The sequence below is a fragment of the Odontesthes bonariensis genome, chromosome 8 (assembly GCF_027942865.1).
Source record: "Odontesthes bonariensis isolate fOdoBon6 chromosome 8, fOdoBon6.hap1, whole genome shotgun sequence".
NCBI lineage: Eukaryota > Metazoa > Chordata > Actinopteri > Atheriniformes > Atherinopsidae > Odontesthes > Odontesthes bonariensis.
Window position 1 is genome coordinate 31,220,250 of NC_134513.1, and position 24,843 is coordinate 31,245,092.

At 42.3% G+C, this 24,843-nt stretch overlaps 1 protein-coding gene across 2 annotated transcripts in view; it reads left to right on the forward strand.

Moving 5' to 3' along the window:
- Positions 1 to 24,087, forward strand: part of gas2l3 (growth arrest-specific 2 like 3) — a 41,522-nt gene extending 17,435 nt beyond the window's left edge. The window contains exons 1-9 of one of the 2 annotated variants that reach the window (XM_075472191.1): positions 4,162 to 4,338; positions 6,617 to 6,669; positions 14,113 to 14,299; positions 15,271 to 15,389; positions 15,783 to 15,924; positions 18,449 to 18,512; positions 18,605 to 18,746; positions 19,716 to 19,820; positions 21,722 to 24,087. In XM_075472191.1, the coding sequence (XP_075328306.1) occupies positions 6,646 to 6,669; positions 14,113 to 14,299; positions 15,271 to 15,389; positions 15,783 to 15,924; positions 18,449 to 18,512; positions 18,605 to 18,746; positions 19,716 to 19,820; positions 21,722 to 23,050 (2,112 nt within the window). In that variant the 5' untranslated portion in view covers positions 4,162 to 4,338; positions 6,617 to 6,645 and the 3' untranslated portion in view covers positions 23,051 to 24,087. Of the gene's footprint in view, positions 1 to 4,161; positions 4,339 to 6,616; positions 6,670 to 14,112; positions 14,300 to 15,270; positions 15,390 to 15,782; positions 15,925 to 18,448; positions 18,513 to 18,604; positions 18,747 to 19,715; positions 19,821 to 21,721 lie in introns of those variants that run through there. The other variant, XM_075472190.1, reaches the window with a different exon arrangement.
- Positions 24,088 to 24,843: the final 756 nt, after the last annotated feature.

A 24,843-nucleotide genomic window follows, 5' to 3' on the forward strand; every position in this document is an offset into this window, starting at 1 on the left:
AAGTCCCCAGCCACGATGAGGGCTGCACCAGGCGGGTTAGCCTGATAGGTGGAGATGGCCTCATCCAGCTCGGAGAGGGCAGTGTCCGTGTTCGCCTGAGGTGGGATGTAAACGGCGCTGATGATGACCGAGGTAATCTCACAGGGCAGGTAGAAAGGACGGCACTGGATGGTCAGGAGCTCCAGGTCAGAGGAACAGTAGTTTCAGATAGACTGAACGTTCCTGTTGTCACACCAGTTGTTGTTCACCATTAAACACACACCACTTCCTCTTGATTTACCAGACTCACTCGTTCTGTCCCTGCGGTGAACTGTGAAGAACTCCGCTGGTTGAACGGCATAGTCCGGGATCAGGGGGGTCAGCCATGTCTCGTGAGGCAGATGACGTTACAGTCCCGTATATCCCTCTGGAAAACAAGCTCGACGAACTCAGGGCCAGAATAAAGTTTCAGTGACTGGACATTGGCGAGTAGAATGCTGGGCAGAGGCAAATGGTGTGCTCTGCGTCTCAGTCTGTTCCTAACGCCGGTTCGTTTCCCTCTTGGCCTCCTCCATGACCTGCGGCCTGTGTACCCATTGTTGTTGTCGTGGGCGACCCGTTAAATGTCGGTGGGCCATGTCGGGTCCGGTTTTAGGTTGATGGGAGCACAGTTTGGGTACTGTGTTCCTAAATGAAGTAGGGTCCGTCTGTCGTATGTGTTACGACCTAGTACAGGAGCACTTAACAAATTAAATTGTGGTGCTACTTATGAGTCTGGAAAGGGATTTAAAAAGATCTCCAAAGATTTTAACATCAGTCATTCCACCATCTGGAAAATTGTTTACAAGTGGAGGACATTCAAAACAACTGTGACCATGCCCAGGTCTGGCTGTCCAAGCAAGTTCACCCCAGAGCAGACCGTAAGATGCTAAAAGAAGTCATGAAAAATCCTAAAATTTCATCACAGAACCTACAGCAGGCTTTAGCTACTGTTGATGTGAAAGTGCATGACTCAACTATCAGAAAGAGACTACACAAGTTTAATTTTCATGGGAGGTGTGCAAGGAGGAAACCTTTGCTCTCTAAGAAAAACATTAAGGCCAGACTGAAGTTTGCCAGCGAGAATGCAGACAAAGACCAGGACTTCTGGAATAATGTTCTTTGGACAGATGAGTCTAAAGTTGAATTATTTGGACACCAGAAAACAAGACATGTCTGGCGTAAACCAAATACAGCATTCCAAGAAAAGAACCTCATACCAACTGTGAAGCATGGAGGTGGAAGTGTCATGGTTTGGGGATGCTTTGCTGCAGCGGGACCTGGCCAGCTCACCATCATAGAATCCACCATGAATTCTGCTGTGTATCAGAGGGTGCTTGAGGAACATGTGAAACCATCTGTAAAAAAATTAAAGCTGAAGCGGAACTGAACCCTGCAACATGACAATGACCCAAAACATACCAGTAAATCCACCAAGGACTGGCTAAAAAACTAAGAAGTGGAGTCCTGGAATGGCCAAGTCAAAGTCCAGATCTTAATCCAATTGAGATGCTTGGAGTGATTTAAAACAAGCTGTACATGCAATACGCCCCTCAAACATCTCACAGCTGAAAGAATTCTGCATTGAGGAGTGGGGCAAACTTTCTTCAGATCAATGTCAGAGATTGGTAGGTGGCTTCAAGAAGCGTCTCACTGAAGTTATTTCAGCCAAAGGGGGCAACACCAGTTATTAGAGGGTAGGGTGTCCTAACTTTTTCCTCCATTATAATATGCATTTTTGTTCATAACTTTTGTTTCATGAGTAAAACGATGTTAATTTTGGTTGTTTAGTGGCAATTAAATAACTTTCTTTTCAAGAAATAAATAAAAACAATTTTGGACATTGATATGTGAACATTTCTTAATAAAGAGCCGACTCTTTAATGGGGTGTCCTAATTTTTTCACATGACTGTATATAGCCTGCTTGATGGACCCTGGATGTATCACCCTGAGAAGCTCCCTTCCTGGTCCATCGTCAGTAGCATGTAGCTCTCTCTAGTGTTTCAGTGTTGGGTATCGGGAGGTGGGATGGGATAGCTGCTGTTGCAAGATGGGCTCCGCATGGTTAAACCATTCTCCAAGGGCTCACTATCCACTGAACAACCACACTCCTGGCAGCCCCTCAGAGGGCATAAGGGAACTGACGGGGGGCATGGAGAGGCCAAGTGTGGGGTCCCTTGGAGCCATTACCCTTGCTGGCTGTCCCGTACTTCCAGAAAATAACTGATCTTCCTTTTTATTCCTCAAATAGTGAAGAGAGCTTTTCCATTGGAGACCATTATTAGACATTAAAAACGCTAATTCTATGCGTTAACTTTCACAGCCCCCACTCACTTCACCATGACATCCCCAATACTCAAAATGATGTCTGTCTTTTCTAGATGCAAAGTGTAATTTGCTGATAGAAGAAGAAAAGGTGGAGGAAAATATAGTGCTGATTGATGGATGAGTACTGGTGTTTGTCTATTTGTCTTTATCTAAATCTGAAGCAAGCCTTATCATTAACCCTAACTGGTGGTCATCTGTGATTACTTAACCTGACCCAAACCTTGAACTAACCACAACCGGTTATCTCAGATTTAGCTTAATTTAAGATTTTAACCCCAACCACGAAGAGGAGGGTGCTATGGGAATTTGTTTTAATGGGAGAGAAATGGTTCAAAGAGGGAAAAGACAACAGCAGCATTGTGAGACTTCTCTCTTTTTTTAAAATTTTTTTTTTTTTTTTTTTTGTTCTCAAATGACCCTTGGAGAATGTGCGTGGTGGTGCTCCATGTCACTGAGTCGATCCCTGCCCTTTCCAGCACGCCACTCCCAAGTTCACCACAATAAAACGAGTTTTGTCTTCACCTCCTCTGTTTTTGTCTTCAATTCTCTGACCCTCCTTTCTGCTTGACATTTGACGATGTGTGGGTGCCTTTGGTCCCTGTAGGAAGTCCTGCTCCAAAGCTCTGCCGGGTTCCCAGATGCACACAGCTGGTGTTGACAGCCAAAGATTTGCCCTTTGTCCCATGTTTTGAGTGTAACCCTTCACGAACGCCTACAAGCTGAACCCTCTACTCTGTAGCCAGTATTGTATCTTATTTAATGTTGGAGAATGTATGGATGCTTGGAAGTCGGCATGCCTTGTTTGAGTGCTGAATCTCGGTGGAAAAAAACACTGTGATCATCAGGGCAAAACTGATTTGAACAGCTGTGCAAAAATAACACCTGATTTAGTCACATGACATCATGTGGACGGCTGTTTGCTCTTTCTAAGGCTGCGGCTACACGGAAACGTTTTTCACTGTAAACGATACTTTTTCTTATCGTTTCGCTGTCGCGGCCACACGGAGCCGGCGTTCCCACTACCCCAAAACGATAGTTTTTGAAAACGGGTTCCAGAGTGGGAAAGTTTGAAAACGGCCTCGTTTCGTTTCCATTGTTACAGCTAAAACGTTTTTGCGTCAGTCACACGTTGACGCTGTGAGCCAATTTTAACACTTCTCTATTGTCTCACAGCGTGGCGTGACACAGTGGCGTGTGTACTGCATCGTTTCATCGTTTTCATCCGTTTTCGTCTGGACCTGAATCTTTACAGCAGCGCGTTTCCGTGTGGTCGCAAGAATTTTCGTACCCGTTTTCAAAAAAAACCTCGTTTCGTTTTCGTGTAGCCGTAGCCTCAGATAGTTCTGTTGGTTTACTTTCCACATGGTTGCCCTAAAGCAAACCATCCAAAAACACTGCAGTAACTTGTTCTGCGCTGACCGTTGCTCTGCATGAGTACTGTTTTGGGAGGATGGGGGTGTGCTGTGAACTGGTGGGACTGGCCTGGTGGTGGGGGGATGAAAAGGAAGAGGTAAAACCAACACCTCCTCACCACCTCTATTCCATCCCAATAATTTCATTGCAACCTGGTCAGGGCATTCCCAGTTTGGCTGCTGGCTTGCAGATGATAATATGTGTGTATTGGGTGGCAAGCTAACAAAACAATGGTTGCTTTGTGAGAGGTTCCCACTGAAAGGATTGTTGGGGGGGGGGGGGGTCAGGGCTTAGCGAAGCATAGCCACTTCATTAGTCAGGGCTCTCCTTTTGCACCTCCTCCCTTCCATCCATCCTCCCTCCCATCCATCCTCCCTCCCTCCTTCCCTGTCATTCTCTCTGCCTTTCCCTCAGCGCTCACTCGCTGAAACACAGAGGCAGGAGCTGCTCGGGCTGGGCAGCATAGCTGAACATAGTGCAAGGTTTTGCCTCGGTGTGGATGAGGATGTGCTTTTAGAGGCTGATCGGTGTTGTACGTTGCAGTGTCTTCCCTCGGTGCCGTCGTGTTTGGTTCTGAGGTAAGTTTGCCTTGTGTTGTCACCCTCTCTGTTCCTTCCCGTCTTGGATTGTCCTCTCCTGTCCCGTCCCATCCTATCCTGTCCTGACCTTGGCTGCTGACTTTCTTCTTTCCCCTGGGCTCCAGTTTCAGTGTCAAATAACTGGATGTAGCTCTTTCAGGCAGGCCAGTAAAGAACAATTGAAGGAATCATTGTAGTTTTAATCACTTTTTTGCATGATGTCAGTGGAAAACAACAGGGTCTACAAATAAAAACAGTTGTAAAGTTATAAAACCCATTTTCTTGTTTATTTTTATGTTTGTATGAGCTGATACAAATGTGTCTGGGGAAAGGGGGATTGATTTTGGGGGTGGAGGACTATTGCCTCAGCTGTGTTTACCAAATCTGCAGAGTTATTAGTATCCATGTGCTTGTGATTGCTTTCTCCCCCCACCCTCCGCCTTTCATTGTCAAACACACACACACACCCTTAAGGACAGTTGAGGGTTGGGGTAATCCCGCACATCCTGTGTGGGGAAAAGAGGAGAGAGCAGCACTCATACTAACCCCGTCACTTCCTCGTGAGAAAGTTTGATTCCCGAAAACTCACTGCTTCCAGTAAAACAAGCACTTTACTGCCATATGAGTGCCTGTTTGCAGCAAATGTCCTCTGATTTGTTTCTCCACTGCTGTCATCTCTACACAGCAAGTCGCATTAATTTTTTCCAAGTTTGTACAGATTTTGAAAATCAAAAATAACATCTTGTAAATTTGATTACACAGTCAATGTAGACAATAAATTTCTGTGCTGATGGAGGAGCCTTTTGTGGGGATTTGAATTTAGGATGAGAAGAAAGTTGGAAAGAAGAGCTTTATGCCTGAAATTAGTTTAAAAGACTGATTTGATAATCAGGGTATGTCCTGAGTGGAGCTTGGAAGTCTGTAGAAATAAATCAGCTTGGAGGTCATTTTCAGGTTTTTCCCATGACTCTTTTCCCAGGAGTCGGAAGGCTCCGTGAAGGGCTGGGTGTAACTTGTACAGAATTTGAGGCTGTAAGAATGCATTATTAATGACATGATATCTTACTTTTAATCAGTTGTTGCCTAAAACCTGTGTTATTGTGGTCCATATGGTACATCTGGATAAGGTCTTGTCTGTCTACATGCACGTGAGCAGGAAGAATGATTCAATTGTTTAAGTCGGTTTTTAAAAAAAAAAATTGTCTGAATTGGGTTTGTTCCTGCTGCCTTGATGTAAATGTATTCTGTCTGATATAATTGGAAACATAATATTTCAGAATGTTGGTTTGTGAAAGGTTTCAACGTGGTCAGGCAGAACTGTGATGGCCACTTTTATATAAACCAAACCCAAGTGAACAAATTGCATAAAATCATTAATGGATTAAGCGATAATGGTAACATGCAGCCCTGAAATTAACTTATTTATTATAAAATCATGTTCCATGACCTTACATGTAATTACTGTCTTACTGTAATGAATGATTAACTTGACACACAAACTGAAAGCAGGGGGAACAGCTAATCTGACAGGCCTCTCAAAAAATGGATATTTATCGTTAATAGAACTTACATTGCTTATTCACAGATGTGTTTCTCAGCAATTTATGGTCTCAGAGTTGGTGAGATGATTATATCTGTTTGGCGACTCCAATGAGATGATTAGATGTCACGTATTCTCCTTTTATTGTTGAACCAAAGAAAGTGGTTACAGTACCTCACTGTCCAGTTTCCTTCTTCCAGTCTTTATGATATGCATATTTTGGGGAAAAAGTAGAAGCTTTGTTAGTAGAACGATAATTAATTCTAAGTTAATATTCTATGAAAGTTATTAATGAAAATAATTTATTATGGGGCACCACCTGGAAACCAGGAACTAATAACTAAACTCTAGGAGCAAACTCGCTTACCTTTTAAAAACATATTTTGCCATGTTGTCAGACCCTCGACCATTAGCCAGGTTTCCATTGCCATTTTATATTTGTGTTTAGCAGATGTAATTCGGAAAAGGTGAATGGAAAATCATGAGAAAGTTTATATCCTTTCAAAGAACCCCAAATGCAGAAACTCAACTACTGTTTGCAAACCGGTTGCAAAATCTGTCACCAGCCACCATGTGAATGGAAACTTGACCGGGGGCTAAAATCACTAACTATGTGTACATTGCATAGCAGTTTTAAGTTAAGCTGATGCTATTGTTTGGAACTTCTAGTAAAGTCTTTAACATGGTAGTACAAATGACAGTAGTGATTTATATTTATGTTTGTCTCTTTTTCCACAGAATGAAGTGAAACTCTGTTTACCAGAGTCATGGCTGTCCAGGCTGGAATCCAGGTATGCTCATCCTCATCTGTGCAAACACATGTATATTTTATTGGTAGATGTGAAATTAATTGTAAAATTGGCACATAGTTTCAATAAATTTGAACAATCTTGCCTGTACTTTGGACTTCAGGCAGAACAGCATGTACACAGGTCAGGCTTAACTTGACTTTGAGTCCTTTTTATCTTCAGTTCCCAGCTGGAGCCATTGTCTGTGACCAAGAATCGTGTCAAAACACACTAATTGAAGGAGAAGTTGCCTCACATTGCCACAGTTATTCACAATTTAAAAAAAAAAAAAAAAAAAAAGTGCAGACATCTGTCTCCCGTCCAACAACTGTGGCGAGCCCACCTGTGTTGCAGCATGCCATCTTGTTGTTATGCATGTCTGATGTTCCACTGCTCGAACCCTAGGGAGTTTCTCCTCAGTTTTTTTTATTTTTCTCCCCCTACCCCTCCTAGCAACGAAGTGTCGGCCATCCCAAAACCCAGAACAACGAATCTATCATATTACAAATTACTTACATGGCTACACCTCCTAGAGAGAATGTCTTTTCTCTCATTCGGTTTGGAAATGCATTGCTCTCCCCACCCGTCTTGGAATGTGGATATGTAAAATATGTATCCCAGAGCTATTCACATAACATGTGGCAGGAAACCTCTTAGGCTGATGCCAATGTGTTGATTAGGTTGTGAGGGAACTCCCCAAGTTGTTGACAAGATGTGGTTGGATGCTGCAGCTTCAGATATAACAGATGAATCCCACAGATCATCTTTTGGACAAAACAACAGCTGTGATTTCATAGCCTGGAAAACCAGCGCCAACTGCTGGACGGCAAAATGTTTTGCCTGCGGTTGGGTCTGGCCTCGAACCACTTTTCATTTTGAAAATACTGCCCTGAATCTGGCAGATGGCAACTAAACCAATCACAACGCAGAGATGTGTTTTGAATCAACGCGGGCGGGGCAGAGGGTTCTGGTGCGGGGTTTTGAGGGAGTGACGACAGAGCAGTGCGACGTTGGGCAGTGGAAGCGAACATAGACAAGCGAAAGCACAACAAGAAAGATGGCGGCGGCAATGGAACAGCGCTCGTTTGATTCAGCCTTGGCATCAGTTTTGGAAGAGTCCCCTCCCACCAAAGCTTTCTGTCGCGCTTACTACGTCACAGTCAGTTGCGCTGATTGGTCAGAGCGTTGGCCTATAGGCACAGACACGGTTTGAAAGACAACGGGTTGTGCTCATCAACAATGTTCCGTTGTATCCATTGATCGGAGCCAGACTAAATTAGACATCCAATCCATTTAGGCTGGTTTATCAGGCTAGTGATTTCACTAATTTGCTGTTCATCTCCAAATGCTGAGAAGTATGAAATGACGCCACATTGGTGTTGACATATTTACTCACTTCATATGTGAGGAAAATGGAATGAGAGGGTGAGTACAAGTGATTGTTTTTTTTTTTTTTTTTTTTTTTTTTTTTAACCCTTTCATTGAGTGTTATCTAAGGCACCCTGCGAGGGTATTGATCCTTGTCACTTTCGTGATGCTGCTGACTAACACTGCAGCCATTTCTGAAGCCCAGCTCAGAGCTTCACTGCCCATGTAGAGCACAGTCGGATTCAATATCTGTTCACACTCTGACTGCTCTGTTCACCCAGGCTGAAGATGTATGCGCTCTTCTGGAAAAGCTAATATAGAAACATTGCAAAATCTAATGTCAGCAGCTTTTGGTTTTGTGGCAAAAACTGAATACATCTGTTGTAGCTTTTGGCATTTTTTTTCCTTGCGTAAGACCTCCGTTTATATACTATATCCAAGAGGTTTATACAGAAGCACTTTTGGGATGAGAAACATGGCCAAAAAATATACCAAATATAATAATAATGACAATAGCTCTTGTATTCTACCTACTACCAACCAGCATCAGCAGTTAACATTTCTGCTCTCTCATACTCGGTGTGGTTACATGGCACTGAAAGAATCAGATTAATGGCTAAATAACAATAAGACTGAGATATTAAGTTCATGTATACACCTTAGTTTGGCTAAAAATTGGACCGGATTGGGTTATTCACAGTTGGATTAAGACCCCGAGATAACTCAGTTGAAAGTCACACTAAACGTGCTTGTAGACGGTGAAGCACGTGGTGAGTTGGACTTTGCGTTCTGACGTTGTTGGCGCCACCGTTGGAAAGAAACAAACGATGCGATGGAGATTGGGCATCGCGTTTGTGCAATAACCATGCTCATCACAAATTAAATGTAGAGGGACGTAGCTTCATCTTGCTCTTCGTTCGCCGTCTTTCTTGAATGCCTGAGTTTGTTGTTGTTGTTGTTGGTGAAGCGGTCAACCGAAAGTGGCTCTATTAGCAATAGTTGAAATGGGTACAGCGCCACCTATTCAATGATTCGATTCATTCACCACCATATATACTTGGATAATTGCCCTTGCTCAAATAAGGAGCAAAATTGAACTATAGCTATAATCAAATTAATCTCATCATGTAACCCACTAGCTTTTTGATCCAACTTAATTCCTAGTAAAGATGTTCTTTTTTCTTTTTTTTTTCTCTTTCTTTTTTTTCGTTATCAGCTAGTTAAGTGTCACCAGTCAGCGCTCCACAATAACCAGGAGTCATTGATTAACAGCTGTAACATTGCCTTACAACATTGGTGTGTTGATTTTGGCTGTACTTCCATGGAAAATGACTCTGAGAAATATTGGTTCACATGACCAGCTCATAGATGGCTGCAGGTCTGCCGAGCAAAGAGGTCAAGAAGGAAAAGTGAGGAAAAACTTGCGTTCTTTTTGTTGATCAGGGAACACTCTTCAGTTGGATTTGGCAGGGTTTGTACACCGTGTTGCTGCTTTTACCACTAGTTTCTTTTTCGAAAAAATACTTGGGCATAATCCCAAAGTTGGTAACAACGAGGCGATGTTGAGTTGAATTCACCTTGTTGCGAACAAATGGAGGGAGGAAAGGTGGGTGTGGATCAGAAACATGAAGGCATTTTTATCTTTTAAATGTACAGTTCTAAACTTTACAAGATGAAAGCTTGAGGCGTTCTATTGCTGTATTTTAGTAGTTTAATTTTTGTTGCAGGCTGCAAAATAAATGTACGGGTGAATTTCATCACCTCATAGCTATACAAGTTAATTTTACTAGCGTTAACGAAAATGTAGCAAACTTGTGAGTATGGAGTTGTAATACTGTCAAAATATATGAATATTCAGTCTCCTTTATCTGAGTTTGGTCAACATCTCTCAGGCTTCTCGCTTTTCTTATCTGCCCATTCCGGCTTTCTTAACTATAACTGACAGTATACAACATAATTTTTGTCCTGACTCAAAGTTCAGCTGTGTTCATAATGAAGTATTAATCAGAAATCACCTTTTTATATTTTCTCCAAAACTGAAATGTCTGAAACCTCTGTCCCCAGCTATGAAAAAGTTTTAATTTTTCATTGTTGAAATTAGCTGTCCAGCTAGCTAGTTAGCTAGATTCGCAAGGTTGTGTTTGTCCAGAGGCAATGCTGTTTTAAGGGCCTCTTTTTAGTTTTTGTTTATTTCCCCCCTAAACATTTTGGAAGTTGTTCTTCTTTGACTTATTTTTGCCTCACAGATATGACACATCGGAAGTTTCATTTAATCTTAACTCAAAGTGAAGCAAAACCGTGCTTGCCAGTGAGCGTGTTTGGCTATTTTTTTAAAAGGTAAAAAATGCAGAGGAATGCAGCTTTAATTTGACCATTAATTTTCATTGAAACTGTATTTTATTATTTTTTTTATTATTATTTATTTTAAAAAAAATGTATTGACAGAAGAGATTGTTAACATGAGTAGAGATGATTAGAATGGCTAAATGGAGATAAGTAGTACCTAGAAAAATATGCATGTGAACTAATAAGTGATCTCTTACAACTCCACTGCTCATATGCACACGAAAATCCCATTTAGAATTCCAGGACATGATCATTAAAGTGTCATTTCTCCCCAGTTTTATTGAAATCTGGGACGAAAATGATGAAAGTAGCTCTTTGCATTAGAAAAGAGCAACGTGAGCTTGTTTGTTCAGCCTGGCTACTCCAAAAAGCTTTAAGGTCAGTAACTAGGCCATGGGAAGTTTTAAAAACTGGGATGCCTTAAGTTTTTGGAAACTCCATGAAATCCTATTTCAAATTCTATTCTTTTGAATAGAAGTAGTAGTTCTTTTAAATGTAACTCATAGCTGAACTTTTGACTGTGATTTTGTCACTTTAAGGCTGCTTATGGACTTCGTGCAGATAATTGAAATGCTGAGGAGAACGCGTGCTGTTTTGCTACATCTTGCTTTTCCCCTTTGGAACATCCTGCCTGTTTCATTCAGTTTACTTCCAGTGTAAGTGGCTCAAGTTAAGAGCATCAGAAACTGCTAAGAAGTGATTGGTGGATACATGTGCAAATACGTCAAATCTCAGTATTTTGCTTTTCTTTGCAGGATTACCCTTCCACATTCCTGCACCCAGGGCAGAGGTGGTACAAGGGGAAGAAAGATTATCTGAGATTGCCCCTATTCCAACTCCAGTGCAGATTTTTAGATTACAACATTAGTCTGCTTTGAAAACTGTGCGCTCACTGGGAGCTTGTGAACAGTCCACTGATTCCCACTATTCAGGTGTCTTTTTCTATCCAGCACAGCATCTTTGACGTAACTTCTACGCATTCTACTACATTGCCCTGTTTTCTAACTAGCTGGATGTCGAGATTAAAACATACGTTGTGAGTATGATCCTGATGAGTGCCCACAGCTGTCTGCCCTTCTCAACACTGTTATGTACTGTATGTCTTTTGGAGTGAGACAAGCTTTTCAATTTGGAACATCAGGTGTTTTTTGCCACATTGTTCCACTTTTTGTTCAACAGTAGCTCCTCGTGTTCTCATTCTGCTCCTCCTTTTGTTGTCAAAGGTCACAATGATGAAAATGAGCAAAGCACTGAGAAACATTCTACAGACTGACGTCCATTTTGACCTCTGAAACATTTGTTTACACTGAACTAACTGCAGGGCTTTGGGGACCAAAGTTTTCACCAGACAGTCGAATTAAAAACCGAAGATGTATCGATTAATTAAAGGAGCATTGCACTGATTTCATATGAGGTCTTACTTGTATTTCTTTTATGGGAAGTCCAGTCTCTAGCCCAAACAGAATATATGGTCCTACAAACATTCAGGATCTGCTTGATCCAATGTTCAATTAAGACTTTGGCCCAATCTCAGTTCCTCCCTTTTGCCTACCCATCAGTTTTCCAGAGATAAGGTGCCCCCCTTTTTTTTTTTTTTTTTTTTTTTTTGAACAAAGAGCCCCAAGGTTTTCGGGTTATTTTGATTTGCTAGATATTTACTCCTTGATTCTCTTAAAAAAAAAAAAAAAAGGGGGAGGGCACCTTACCTATGGAAAACTGAGGGATAGGGTAAAGGAGAGGAGGTTTAATTACACTGGCCAAATTTTACTCAGTCTTGATCAGTGTTTCTGTGGTAGCTTGAATCTTCAGCAGAAGGACATTTATGTCAAACAGCCTGTCTGTTTCACTGCCCAGAAGGTTTCCTGTTTGTTGGCTGAGCGACAGCGATGAATTCACAGCCTTGTTGTAAGCACAATAACCCTTTCACCACAGTGGATGTAGAGTCCTATTACTGCTAGACAACATGTGAGGGACACAAAGACTAAAGGCTGTATCTTAAACAGATGTCAACAGACTGGACAGGAGAAAGAAGATGGTGGGTGGGGGGAGTCATCTAGAAATGAGTTATGTAATGTCTGGAAAAGTTGTCATAGTACACATCTGCAGCTGGTTTAGGTTAATTAAAGCTTCAGAAGAAAACATGTTGTAAATGTAATGGTTTTCTTAGTTTTGGTACATTAGATTTAGAGCAGTGCTACAGACACTTTCATCCCTTTTTTTCCCCTTGCCCCTATTATTGTCTTGCTAATCAGATCCTCCTTTACGTGAAGGATTTAGTGAATCAGCGCAGCAGTCAACTGAAGCAGAATCCTTTTTTTTTTTTTAAAAAAAAAAAAGCAAAATAACTTAAATCCATCATAACATTAAAATGAGTTCAACTAAATGGATATATGATGTTGTGAAACACAGTGAACAGTGGTTATCAGGTCGAGCTGTGGTGACTGAATGTGGACTTTGAAGTCCAGCTGAGCATAAAAGTGAAGTGTATGGATGGGTGCCAGTGTGGGGCTGAATGGTAAACAAAATGACGACGTAGTGTCTCCTTGTAGAGAATAGGCAGGGACAATAACTCTGGACAGATGTCCATTGATAATTAAACCCAAAAAACATTCTTGGTTTGTTTGCAATGGTTTATGGTGTTTTGTTTTCACCGGCTTTGTACATACAGAGACATGTGCCAGCTTATTGCACATGGCCTCAGAGATGAGATAAGATAACAGTGATTGAAGAGAAAAAAACATGAGCACTGAAGAAAGCGTGCAGAGAACACAATGCAGTACCTACAGTGAGATTATGAAGGCATGTCTCAGTCATCCAGAAGTTTGAGGGCCAACATTTTGACAAAAGGTGCATTCCCACTGTAGGAACCTTTTTGCAGCTCCTATAACCTTTTCAGGAATGGGGCCGTTTTTCCCTCTCATTCAGACATACAGGAACTAGGGACCATGGCCCTCAGTTCCTATAACCATTTTAGCTCCTTCTCTGAGACAGGGTCTTTTCTGGGTTCTGTAGGAACACTATGACGTAGGTGTTTGGTGGTTGGTAGCTACGCCCCTTGTCATAATTCCACTTCTTCATGTTCCTAATCTGCTCAACGCAAACAGTAGAATAACGGCTGAAATATTTACTCATACGACACAGACGAACACAACTGCCGCGTGTTTAATAAGTTAAACTTACACGTCGTCTCCTTTGTCTGCGGCGCTCTGCTCTCCTACCTTCCTTCACGAAACAAAGAACTATCGCCTGCCGCTTGATTCGTCTCCTGACTCTCTGTGTGCTCATCCAGGCTCGATGTTAGACGTCTGATATGATCGTCCATGATTAATATTACCGTCATGCAGACATGAACATGATGGCCTCCTCGCTCTCCATATTAGCTTCTTGGTGGTGTTTTTTCCTTCTCTCCTTACTTTTCGCGGTTTTGTTGAGCGTGCCGCTAAAGTTGCACGTCACTGTCGTAGACGGTTGTGTCGCATCAGTCCCTATAAATGTCCCGACTCATGTGCAAAATGAAACGGTTCCCCTGGGGAAGGGCAGTTCATAGAACGAAATTCGAGGTGGACAGTTCTTAGAACTGCGTTCTTAGAACTTCTCTGTCCGAATGCGGCTAAAAGTGTTTATTTGTTTTTCTTGCGAAGAGCGATGATGCCACTCCTCCATTTATTTTCCAGATTTGTTTCCTTTAATATGAATTGAGAGGTTTCATCCCCTAATTTTCCTCATCCTCAGGTTTGGTACGGCGAAAAGTTTGACGCCCCCCTGCTGAGCCCCAGGAGCCCTCGCAGCCCGTTAGCACAGCGGCATGGCCCCGGCCTCGCAGATGTCTTCCAGTATGACCAGTGGCTGGCAGTGCGCCATGAGGCCACCCTGGTGCCCATGCAGGAGGATCTCGCCATCTGGCTCACCGGCATGTTGGGTAGGTGTCTCATTCCTCATGACATTTAGGAGATTTTTTTTTTTTTTTTTTTTTTTTTTTTTTTTTTTTTTTTTTTTTGTCCAGAAGCTAGGAATTGGTAAAATTTTGACACATTTTCTTGGGGTAAGATGTGGTTTGGTTTAATCACACTTTTCCAGGAGTATTCCACAACAATATCCATGTGTGCATATGTGAATAAACAATTGACAGTTGCGTGCTAACAGTTTCCCCCTCCAGGCAAGGAAAATACTGACGCACCATTGACATGGGGCGACCATGTAATTGGATTTTGATGCTGCTATTTTCAACCAGCTCTTAGGAAACCACAGAAAGACGAGTGGAACTAAATCCCTCATTTCATTTGTCGCTGCCGTTACACGGATATCCTCCGTCCCTCATCGTACAATGGAGCAGTATGGAAACTGAAACTGACTATTGTTTACTGTTGAATCTGTTAAATACAAGTAGATATTCAGCAGTTCTAATGAGGAATGTGGGTGGGTACCAAACACTTTTTGAGTTATAGGCATTGTGACCATGATGACCCGTGTCTCACATTTTGAGCCACTTTTTGACATCTCTGAACGTCATTCTTCAGGAGCTGGATGCTGGGCAAACAGGTGGTGTGCAGAGGATAAAATTTCAAGCCTCAGGGGTCAGCTCTTGTTGGGTGGAAGTAAAACTTTTGTGGAGCAATCTTTGTCCCTTTGTGTGATTGTATTGTGGAAGTTAGTCAGTGGCCTTTATGGAGTTCCCTCAGGCGTTGATTTACAATCGGGGGTCGTGGGAGAGTTATAGGAGCTGTAAATGTTCAACTGTAGAGGGGGGGAAAAGGAAAAAAAAAAAGCTCTTTGATTTATACCTCCTTTAAAGAAAGCATAACAAGTGGGGGAATAGCCCAAGCAAGTTAGCATTGAGCAAAATGAGTGATGTTTTTGTTTATTATTTTTTTTTTCTGTCTGTATTTCTAGGAGAGGAGGTGAGAGCTGAGTTTTTCATGGAAGAGCTGAATAATGGTGTGAAGCTCTGCCAGCTTATCGGCGTGCTGCAGACCAAAATCGCCCAGAGCTGCCCCTCAGCTCTCGGCAAGGTGAGTGAGAGCAGCAATGGGAATGGCTTGGACAAACATTCAAAGGCTTACTGGTGGCAGATGTTTGCTAACAGGAAAGCAAGTCACAGTATTCTCTAATCTCTAAATTAATTTCCTGGCTAATGCTCAGTGGGTTTTGTTAGAAAACAGGTGTGATGTGGGTGGTAAACATGACCGGGCTTGCTGTGAATAACCACAGTTAGGGTTGTAAGCTGCATAAATATTTTCAAGTCTCTGTCTATATAGTCATAAAAATTGTCTAAATGGACAGAGACTTGGAAATGTTTATACAGACAATGTTGAAATGAGTCAAATTATTAGCATCTAGAGTGTGTGTGTATGTGTGTGTGTATATATATATAGATTTTTTTCTCTTCTTCATTCCCCCAACAGCTCTTTCCTACAAGAAAGGTTGCATGTAAGCAGAATGCCTCCCCAGGTTCCTTCTTTGCTCGCGACAATACTGCCAACTTCCTGACTTGGTGTCGACACATCGGCGTGGAGGAGACCTACTTGTTTGAGTCAGAGGGCCTGGGTAAATAACTGCAGCATCTATATTCTTTTGTATGTTTATTTTTCAAATTAATCATTTTTCTCTCCAATAAGATTTCTTGCATTTCTATCCACCTGTATCTCATTTTTCCTCAAGATGCCTGGACAGAGCAGACATCTTTGAGTTTTTAAAAACCGGATCATTACGGTACTTGTTTTTTGGTTAAAATGACCTGGCTGCCTTTTCCTGGTTCTTTTCCTTTTCCTCTTAAGCGATTGAGTCAGAGCTGCTTACTTGCGATAAGAAAACAAAGTAACTCATTAAAATGCCCCTGTTGGCATTGTGCCTAAGCTTCATACAGGGGCAGTGAGTGCTGCAAAGCTGAAAGACTGAAAGTTCAAGGTCTATTTTATCCACCCAAATGGAACAAAGTTAATACATTAACAAAGAATTTAATTGTAACTGCTATTTAAATTGAAGATTGAAGTGAATTTTTTCTTAATATCCTTACTCACTCTTACTTCAAGGCAATGCCTTTTCTTTTAAGACTTAAATATAATGCATTTAGATGGATTTTAAGTATTTTATGTATACATCCATTCATCCACAATCAAAACTTGTCATTCATTATTGTTGGTTCTCATATTGAGCACGCTAAAGGGATTTATTAAAAAAAAAAAAAAAAAAGACTGGATCTTTGCTGTAAACTGCTAATTAAACAAATCTGAGGAGCAGAGTCTGTTCGTTAAGCTCTACCTCAGTGTTTTAATCGGATTTGAAGAGGTGCACAACCACCCCGAGTACTCTGATCACTTCATTACAATGAATGGCTTTCTAAAAACCGGACTGGGGGGACTTAAAAAGAAATTGATACACCAGCTCTGCCTTTATTTCCCACGATTAGCCACATGATTAACACACAGGTATGACAGGTATTTTTTGGGCAGACAGAATGGAAAACGTTTTTCCCGTCTACTGATACTAAACCTCTAAAAGATTTATATCTGAATGGGGGCTTTCCATACAGATCAAATGCAATTGATGAATGTAGCAACTATGATGTCACCACTTGGTTTGGCTTCCTGTTTTTGCCATCACATTCTTTGTTTTTGCAAATGGACAGATTCACAGTCCTCCAAAAAGAAAACATGTGGTTTTCTTTTTGGAGGACTTCAAAGATGAGGCTAGGTGTTGATCTGGATGAAAATGAGTTGGAACCAAGAGGATCAACAACAGCTGATCTTATAACTGAGGAAAAAGTGCCAAAACACTCTTTGTAATTTAATTCTTGGTTTTACTCTATCACAATGCAGATCTTTGTTCACGTTGACTTTGTTGCTCTCCAAAAAGAAAAGCTAAATCACCAACAACGGCATCTACATAACCAAGAGCAGTTGACGGCTTGGCTTGATCCACATATTTCCTGTAGAAGTATGAGTAGGCTTTTATGAAAGAAAAATGATCAGCCCATTCTGCTGTGTGGCTATGGTGTTGCTGTATGGATAAGGATTAATCAAAATTAATACTTGGGGCCGTCTGTGGCGTAGTGGATACAGTAGACGCCCCATGTACAGAGGCTACAGTCCTCGTGCAGCTGGCCCCGGTTCGAATCCCGCATCGGACGGCCCTTTGCTGCGTGTTATTCCCCCTCTCTCTGCCCCCTGCTTCCTGTCTCTCTTCACTGTCCTATATAATAAAAGCATAAAAAGCCCCCCCCCCAAAAAAATTTATACTTATTTTTTAACTTCAGTTTCTCTATAAATTAAACTTGAGTTACTGTTGCTGGAAATTGGCACCATGGAATGGAATTAAATGGAATTGAATTAATTTCAAGGTTTGCTATTCATTCTATGTCTACTCCTCAAGTCAAATTTTTTTTCTGCCAAGAGACTTGATCTCAGGTTGATCCTGACACTTATCTTTTTTCATAGTCATGCTAACTGGGACTCAGGAGAGTGAGTAACAACTACTCACATTTCTGTTCACTAGCGAAGCAAATAATTGGCTTGAAGTGTATGAGTTTGGCTGCATAGTCTCACCAGTGGGTGGTGGAAAGGACTATGTTGGTCATGGTTGTAATTCATCTGAAGAAGTAGTTTTATTAACTAAAAACAAACCTTGAGGATAAAAAAACAAACAAAAAAACAACTGTGGTGGACATCCTCAAGAGAAAAACAGAGTTTATCTTCAGAAATCCCTTTAATCCCTGAAATAATCTGGATTATATCTGGAAGGGTGCCAGTTGTGTGTTTACTGTGTCATTTCATACTGCAAATTTTGATTAAAATGACCTGATTAACCAGCTTATTTACAAAGTTTGTTTCTATTTCCCTGAATATGCATCTAGTCAGAACTGGTGAAAAAAAAACATAACAGATGAGACCACATCTCATCCCCCTCTTGCGAACATCCTATAAATCCAAGTCAAATATTAAGGCAGCTAGTAATGACAATATATCTAACTTTTATGGTTTTATTGACTGAATGACGTCTAAAAGTGGCACCTCATCCTTCAAATGACTGAAACTAACAGTCTGGCTGATAACTGGTGTGTTTTCTGCTTCAGTGCTGCACAAGGAGCCTCGGCAGGTTTGTCTCTGTCTGCTGGAGATTGGCCGTATTGTCTCAAAGTAAGTCTTTGAACACACAATGCACTTCAAAAACAGTTCAGGACTGGTGTAACATATCACTGATGGATGCACGGTCAAACATTGTTCTTCAGGTATGGTGTGGAGCCTCCTGTGTTGGTGAAGCTGGAGAAGGAGATCGAGCTGGAGGAGACTCTTTTACTGACAGAGGAGCCACCTCCAGCTGTCAAAACCTTTAGCGTGTGCTGTCAGCATGGCGGCCTCTACCAGCCCGGGGTGAGTTTCGTACCACAAATACAATAAGAAGCTTTCCACCCCAAGTATGGCCTTTGACTCTTTTAGCTAGTCAAATGCCTGCCACTAAACATGTAGCGCAGATGAGTTGATGGTTGAAATGAAGCAGGGAGCATCTGTGATGTCGTATGATTTGTTCTTGTTCCCTGCCGGGAGATGGGAGAGAGACCTGTAGCTAACAGCAGCTCATAGGTGGTACATGTGCAGCTCATTTGAAGCATCACCCACAGGGTACATGACACATCACAGCTGAACATGTGATTCTCTGCCGGCGCTCTTTGGCTCACTGTCACACGTGACACCCAGGTCATGCAGATACTGTTGTGGAGAAAAGAGTAGTCGGACTCACCTTTGCAGCCTCTTATAGAGAATTTATTTACAGGAATGACATAGAAACATATTACAGGGCAGCATACACAGCTGTACAACAGCTTGTGAGGTCCTCTCTGTCCGGCGTCACTGTGGCTGAGATTGCTGCAACATCCTCGTCATCGCCTGACCAGAGAACATTCTGACCCTAAACGATATGTGGTTCAGGCAGTGTCATGGCCCTGCCCTCTTCCACTGTACATGCCGTCATATCTTGACGTAAATGGTCCATATTTTCAACTGACAGCGATTTAGATGGTTTGTGAAACGTGACTGATTGGGACTGAAGTTCTTGTTCAATGGGTTCATTTTATTAGTCTGGTTCACTGGATCAAACGGGGTGGCAACACTGCAGGGTTGATGGGTTTTATTCCCAGAGGAGATGGCTGTGCTAAAAATAACTAAAAAGTGGACGGTAGTTTGGATGGAAAACGACCACTGTCTTGTATTTTTACCAAGTGTTGCAGAGCCAATACTTCGAGTGAAATTACTGCAGCACAGAAAGGATGACTGGATTTGGTGCTCTGTGTGAACTCCACTGTGGCTGATTGATTATTCTCTTTGGTTCCATCTCTTTTGCAGGAGCACGCCATGGACGACCTGCCCTGCAACTGCTCAAACAGAGTGTCTATTGAGTACCTGTCTGAGGGGCGCTACAGACTTGGAGATAAGACCATCTTTATTCGAGTGAGTAAGCACTCACACACGCATGTTTATTTCTGTATCCACATGGGGACCCACCATAGACCTAATGTATTCCCATGCCCCTTACCTTAACCACATAATGGCTCCTATACACTACACAACTTTGAAAAAAAACTCTAAGAAGATTTTTAAAAGACTAACATCTGACACTCCCTCAAATCTAAAGACGATGTCACTGAGTGTTAAGTCACAGACTAAAGATTTTGCAAAGATTAGAACTCTTGCTGGGCCACCATTTGCAATAGAACAACTCGAGTTTTCTGAAATTATTTCCCACCCTGCACCTGGTGGAAAATCTTAACAATGAATTTGGCCGATAAGCTTTGAGCAAGAGCTGTATTTTGACATGCAGTGTTGTGTGCTGAAAAAAGGTCAATCAAGAAAAAATGGCATGGACATTTGTGTTGCCGTAATCCTCCACCTGTATGTCCATTTGAACCACGTTTGGAAGTGAGAGCAGTGCAGTTATTGGTTCAATTCATTTTTATTTATATAGCGCCAAATACAACAAATGTCATCTCAAGGCACTTAGATAATAAAGTCCAATTCAAGCCAATTGGAATTCAATTAATTGTAATAATAATTATTCATAAAATAATCCAATTCGTTCATATAGAGCCAATTCAAAAACAATTTCCTAGCTAAGGAAACCAACGGATTGCACTGAAACTTTTTTTTTTCGGTCCAATCGTCCTGTGCGTGCCTGAGGCGACTGTGGAGAGAAACGATTGAAAACAAAGAATTCGTTACTGAGCAACACAATTTGCATAAAATATGACTAAAGACTTGAGATAATATTAAATGTGTTAGATTTTGTCATAACCCCAAGATGTGAGAGACTGCCTTAAAGCAGCCTGGATTGAGTTTTATGACCACTTTACAGCAAATGGCTGAGATGGGAGAACGCTTTAACTCTGGGGAAATTCTTCCCGACTTCATTTTGACCCTGGAAAACTATGTACAACTTTGAAATTGCTTGAAAATTTGTTTTTGTATATGACCATCTTAACCCTTATCCTCAACCTAGCAAAACATAATTCTAACCCAAATCCTAATCCTCAAATCACTCTGTACCCAAAGGGGACCAAAGTACAATCCTCACATTTACAGGAAGTCCCTATAAAGTTGGTGTCTCGTCAGGTTTTGGTCCCCATCATGATATAAACGCACACATTAGAGCTTTATATTATAACAAAGCCCTAACCTTAAAAAAGGACTGTATCTGTGGGAACAAAATTGCTATCCACATAAGCAGATGTGCGGTCAGATTTTTTTTTTTTTTTTTTTGTCCCTATAATGTGGAAAAATAAGTCCACACATTTACACCAAGGCTGAGGCTTGTTTAAATTGAATTGAGTTGATACATACTTTATTAATCAATTTCCAAAGGTAAATAAGTCATTAGTCACCATATGCAGTCATTACTGGGGACAGTGCTGGGTAAGACTGATTTGTTGTACTGTTCTCTGAAGGAGCCAATGCACTTTATATCTGTCTGAGTAAAATAAAATGATCGCGATATCTTTGAAAGCGAATGACCTATCATTTTAACTGGTCTTTTACTGCTCTGTACTGTAAACACAACTGTAAACCCTGTGTTTCTGTACTGCGGTGTAGTAGGATACACACTTACACACATGGACAGTTTGTCCAGGCTAACTGCATCACTAGAAGCTGTGATTGGATACATGTAAGCTCATTACCCAATAGTGGTGGATTGTGATTACATCATGATTACGCCACTATTCACAGCACCAAGACTAATCTGCATCTCCTGGTTATTTTTGGAGCTTGAAGGAACGTGTCACTGTTGATGTTTGACTGTCCAAACTGTAACTTTTCCCTCCCAAATTTAAACCAACTTAAATTTTTCCTCCTCTCAGATGCTTCATGGCAAACATGTGATGGTGCGTGTCGGAGGCGGCTGGGACACCCTGCGTGGTTTCTTGACCAAGTACGACCCGCTGCGAGTGCTGCAGTTCACCACACTGGAGCAGAAGATCCTGGCCTTCCAGAAGGGACCCCCCGGCCTGGGGGGTCACTATAACAATGGATCTCCAGCCCCTCCTCCTGACATGGACCCCCTTGCTGCTGTCAACGACCTCATCTCCTCCTCATCCTCTGCTTCCTCCTCCAGCTCATCATCTTCCTCTTCCTCAGGCCCGGCCTGTAAGCCAACATCTGTGACCTCTGTAGGTCAGTCGTGTCGCTCATACACGCCGTCCCCAGCCTGCACGCCCACCCTGCCCCGGAAAGGTTCTGCATCGGGACCAAAGAAGAATCTCCAGACACCGCCATCCTCTCCCAGGAAGCCTACCCAGCTCCCCCTGCCCGTCACCACCAAAGGCTCCTCCTCTCTGACCTCCACGCCTGTGGGAAGCTCCTGTAGACAGTCTCCCAGTTCAGTGTGTCAGGGTGTGCAGATGCAGCGCAGAGCTCCGACTCCATCAGCAGCTCAAGTAGATCCAAGCCCCGCATCCAAACCGAAGTTCAGACCACACGGCGCCACCTCTCAGCCCAGGAGCCCCGTCTGCCAGGAGCCATCCTCCAAATGCCCCAAATCCTCCAGCCCCTGCACCTTTCCCACTGCTGCCTCCGTGCCTCGCCCAGTCAATGCACCGGGAATGTCACGGTCCTCTGATGCCCGGCCCCCATCGGGCGCCAGCCAGCGCTCTCGCCTTGCACAGCGTCGTCCCGGCTCTCCAGCCTCGTCCCTTCGTCTAGAAACAACCAGGCGAGCGAGAGCAGCACCAAAAGCTGTCGCCTCAATGGCACCACAGTCCCGGACCCCCACCCCCAGCTCACAGACAGCCTCCCCAGTGCTGGTAAAACCTGCCCAGAGAGGCAAGGAGACCACAGTCAAAAGCAAGCCATCGCCACCCAGCAGGGTGATTGCCACTGTTTCAAGAGGTACCTCCCTGGCCCCCAGGAGAGTCCCAGGAGGCAACATGGGTCCCTCATCCTCCAACAAAGCCAATCAGAAAATACCAGCGACGGCACTGAGGGCAGGGCGAAAACAGGCAGCCGTGACTAACTCCATCAACCCAAAGTCGACCCTAAAACCTGAACCGTCTGGGGACTCGCAGAAAAGCTGCACCAGCGCCAAATCTGTGGAAGCCAAGCCCGTCTTAACTAAGAGGATCCAACAGCACAAGGGCAAGAGTGAGGATCCATATTTTGAAATGAACTGTAAGGGGAAGCAGAGGACATAACAGAGCAGCAGCCTCCATCACAAACCAGCACTTGTTGGAGTTCCGACTCTGCAAACTAACAATATCACTAATCCTCGTGAAGACGCTACTCACTGCTGACCACGTTTTGTTCTTGTAGATTTTTTTGTTATTTAATAGTTTTAAATCCATATGGGTCAAAGATGTTCTTGTCTTCGTGATGATTCTGTGGTCTCTTTAGAGATCACATCCATGTACGTGATAAACTTTACGACTTGCACAATGTTTACTTTTTCAACTGTGTGACATATACAGCTGTTACACTTTATCTTGAGTTTTAAACCACGGAGAGTTTTGTAGAAAAATCATGTTCCAGTACTAACCTCAGCTGTTTTAACTTAACGGAGCGACATCACTTGGTAAAATACACTTTGTATAAGCAGGAAAAATATGTTTTTATTCAGAGGAAACCAGGTCAAACGGCTTCTGGCCTGTTTTTCAGGTTACCCAAGTTGAACTGGAACACAAAAATCATGCTTGGATTACTTCATAGGTAGTGACCTTACACTTTCCACTCATGAAAACAGTCAGATTTTTTTATAAATGATCTCTTGGTCACTGCGAAAGTGTCCCCCTGTCGTGTGCCTTCATCAGAAATCCCTCTTTTCTGAGCGGCATCAGAATGTATTAGATGATCGAGGTTAAACGGTTTTACAGATGGAAAATTGCACAGTGTCTACAAGCACTCATGACTTTCCTAATCAGAGAAGCTATTGATCAAATGCCTCTTTTTCTCTCTAACAAAAAACACTCAAGGCCAACATCACTTTAGAGCAGAATCTACTTGGTATGAACTTTTTATATGGTTTCCAATTTTCTTTTTGTGTGTGTATTAAAAACCTAGTTTTTTTTATGTCGTGGTGTATGTGTGTGTATAAAGGATATGCTTTTATTTTTTTCTGGTATGGCACTTTACAGAAATCTTTGTCACAATTTGAATGTTGATTCTGTCGATTGTCCCTTGTTCCAATTTCCTTTTGTCAGTCTGATTAATAAATGGACAAGTGGTTTTAAAATCATCATGACTGTTGTTTCGTTGTTGCATGCTGTATGTGTCCAGCACTCTGGCGTTAACTCTTAGTCTGAATATGAAACTTAAGAAAGCTAGAAAAACTCCTAATACCTGACTTTAATTATACAATACCTGCACACACACTGCAGTAAGAGCACAAAACAATGAGAAGATGCAAAATATTCAGGAACGGAAGCGATTATTTTTGACTCGTAAGACGTCAGGAATGAAGATAATTGACATTGAGCATGTTGTACTGTGCTGACCTCATGTGGTGCTAATGTCACTGCACTGAGGGGAGATGTTTGTCAGAACGTTGTCTTAAAGGAAAAGCAGTGCCGCAATAGTGAACTGACTCCTATCCAAACCTCCATCGGCTTCATATTTAGACTTTTTTTTTTTTCCAAGAGGCAGTAGTTCTATAATCAAAATGCTGGATTTTGTGTTATTTTCAGATAAATAATTTGCTACGTGCCCACGATAACGACAGATAAACGCAGAACATTTCGACAGATGTGCCTATCTTTCACACGGCGACGGCGTTTTTAGGAGTTCAAAACGGAGAAAACGCAAACGCCCTCCAGAGTGGAGATCTTGAAAACGATCCAACCTCTCATCGCCGTATGAACAGTTCAAAACGCAGAAGTGCGTTTTTTGCACACGTTTCTTTCTGCACGCGCATCTGGAAGCAGCCAACTGACGTTCTTGCGGCAAATTTGAGCCTGGTATATGAGAACAATATGGATGAACGTTTAGCAGTAGC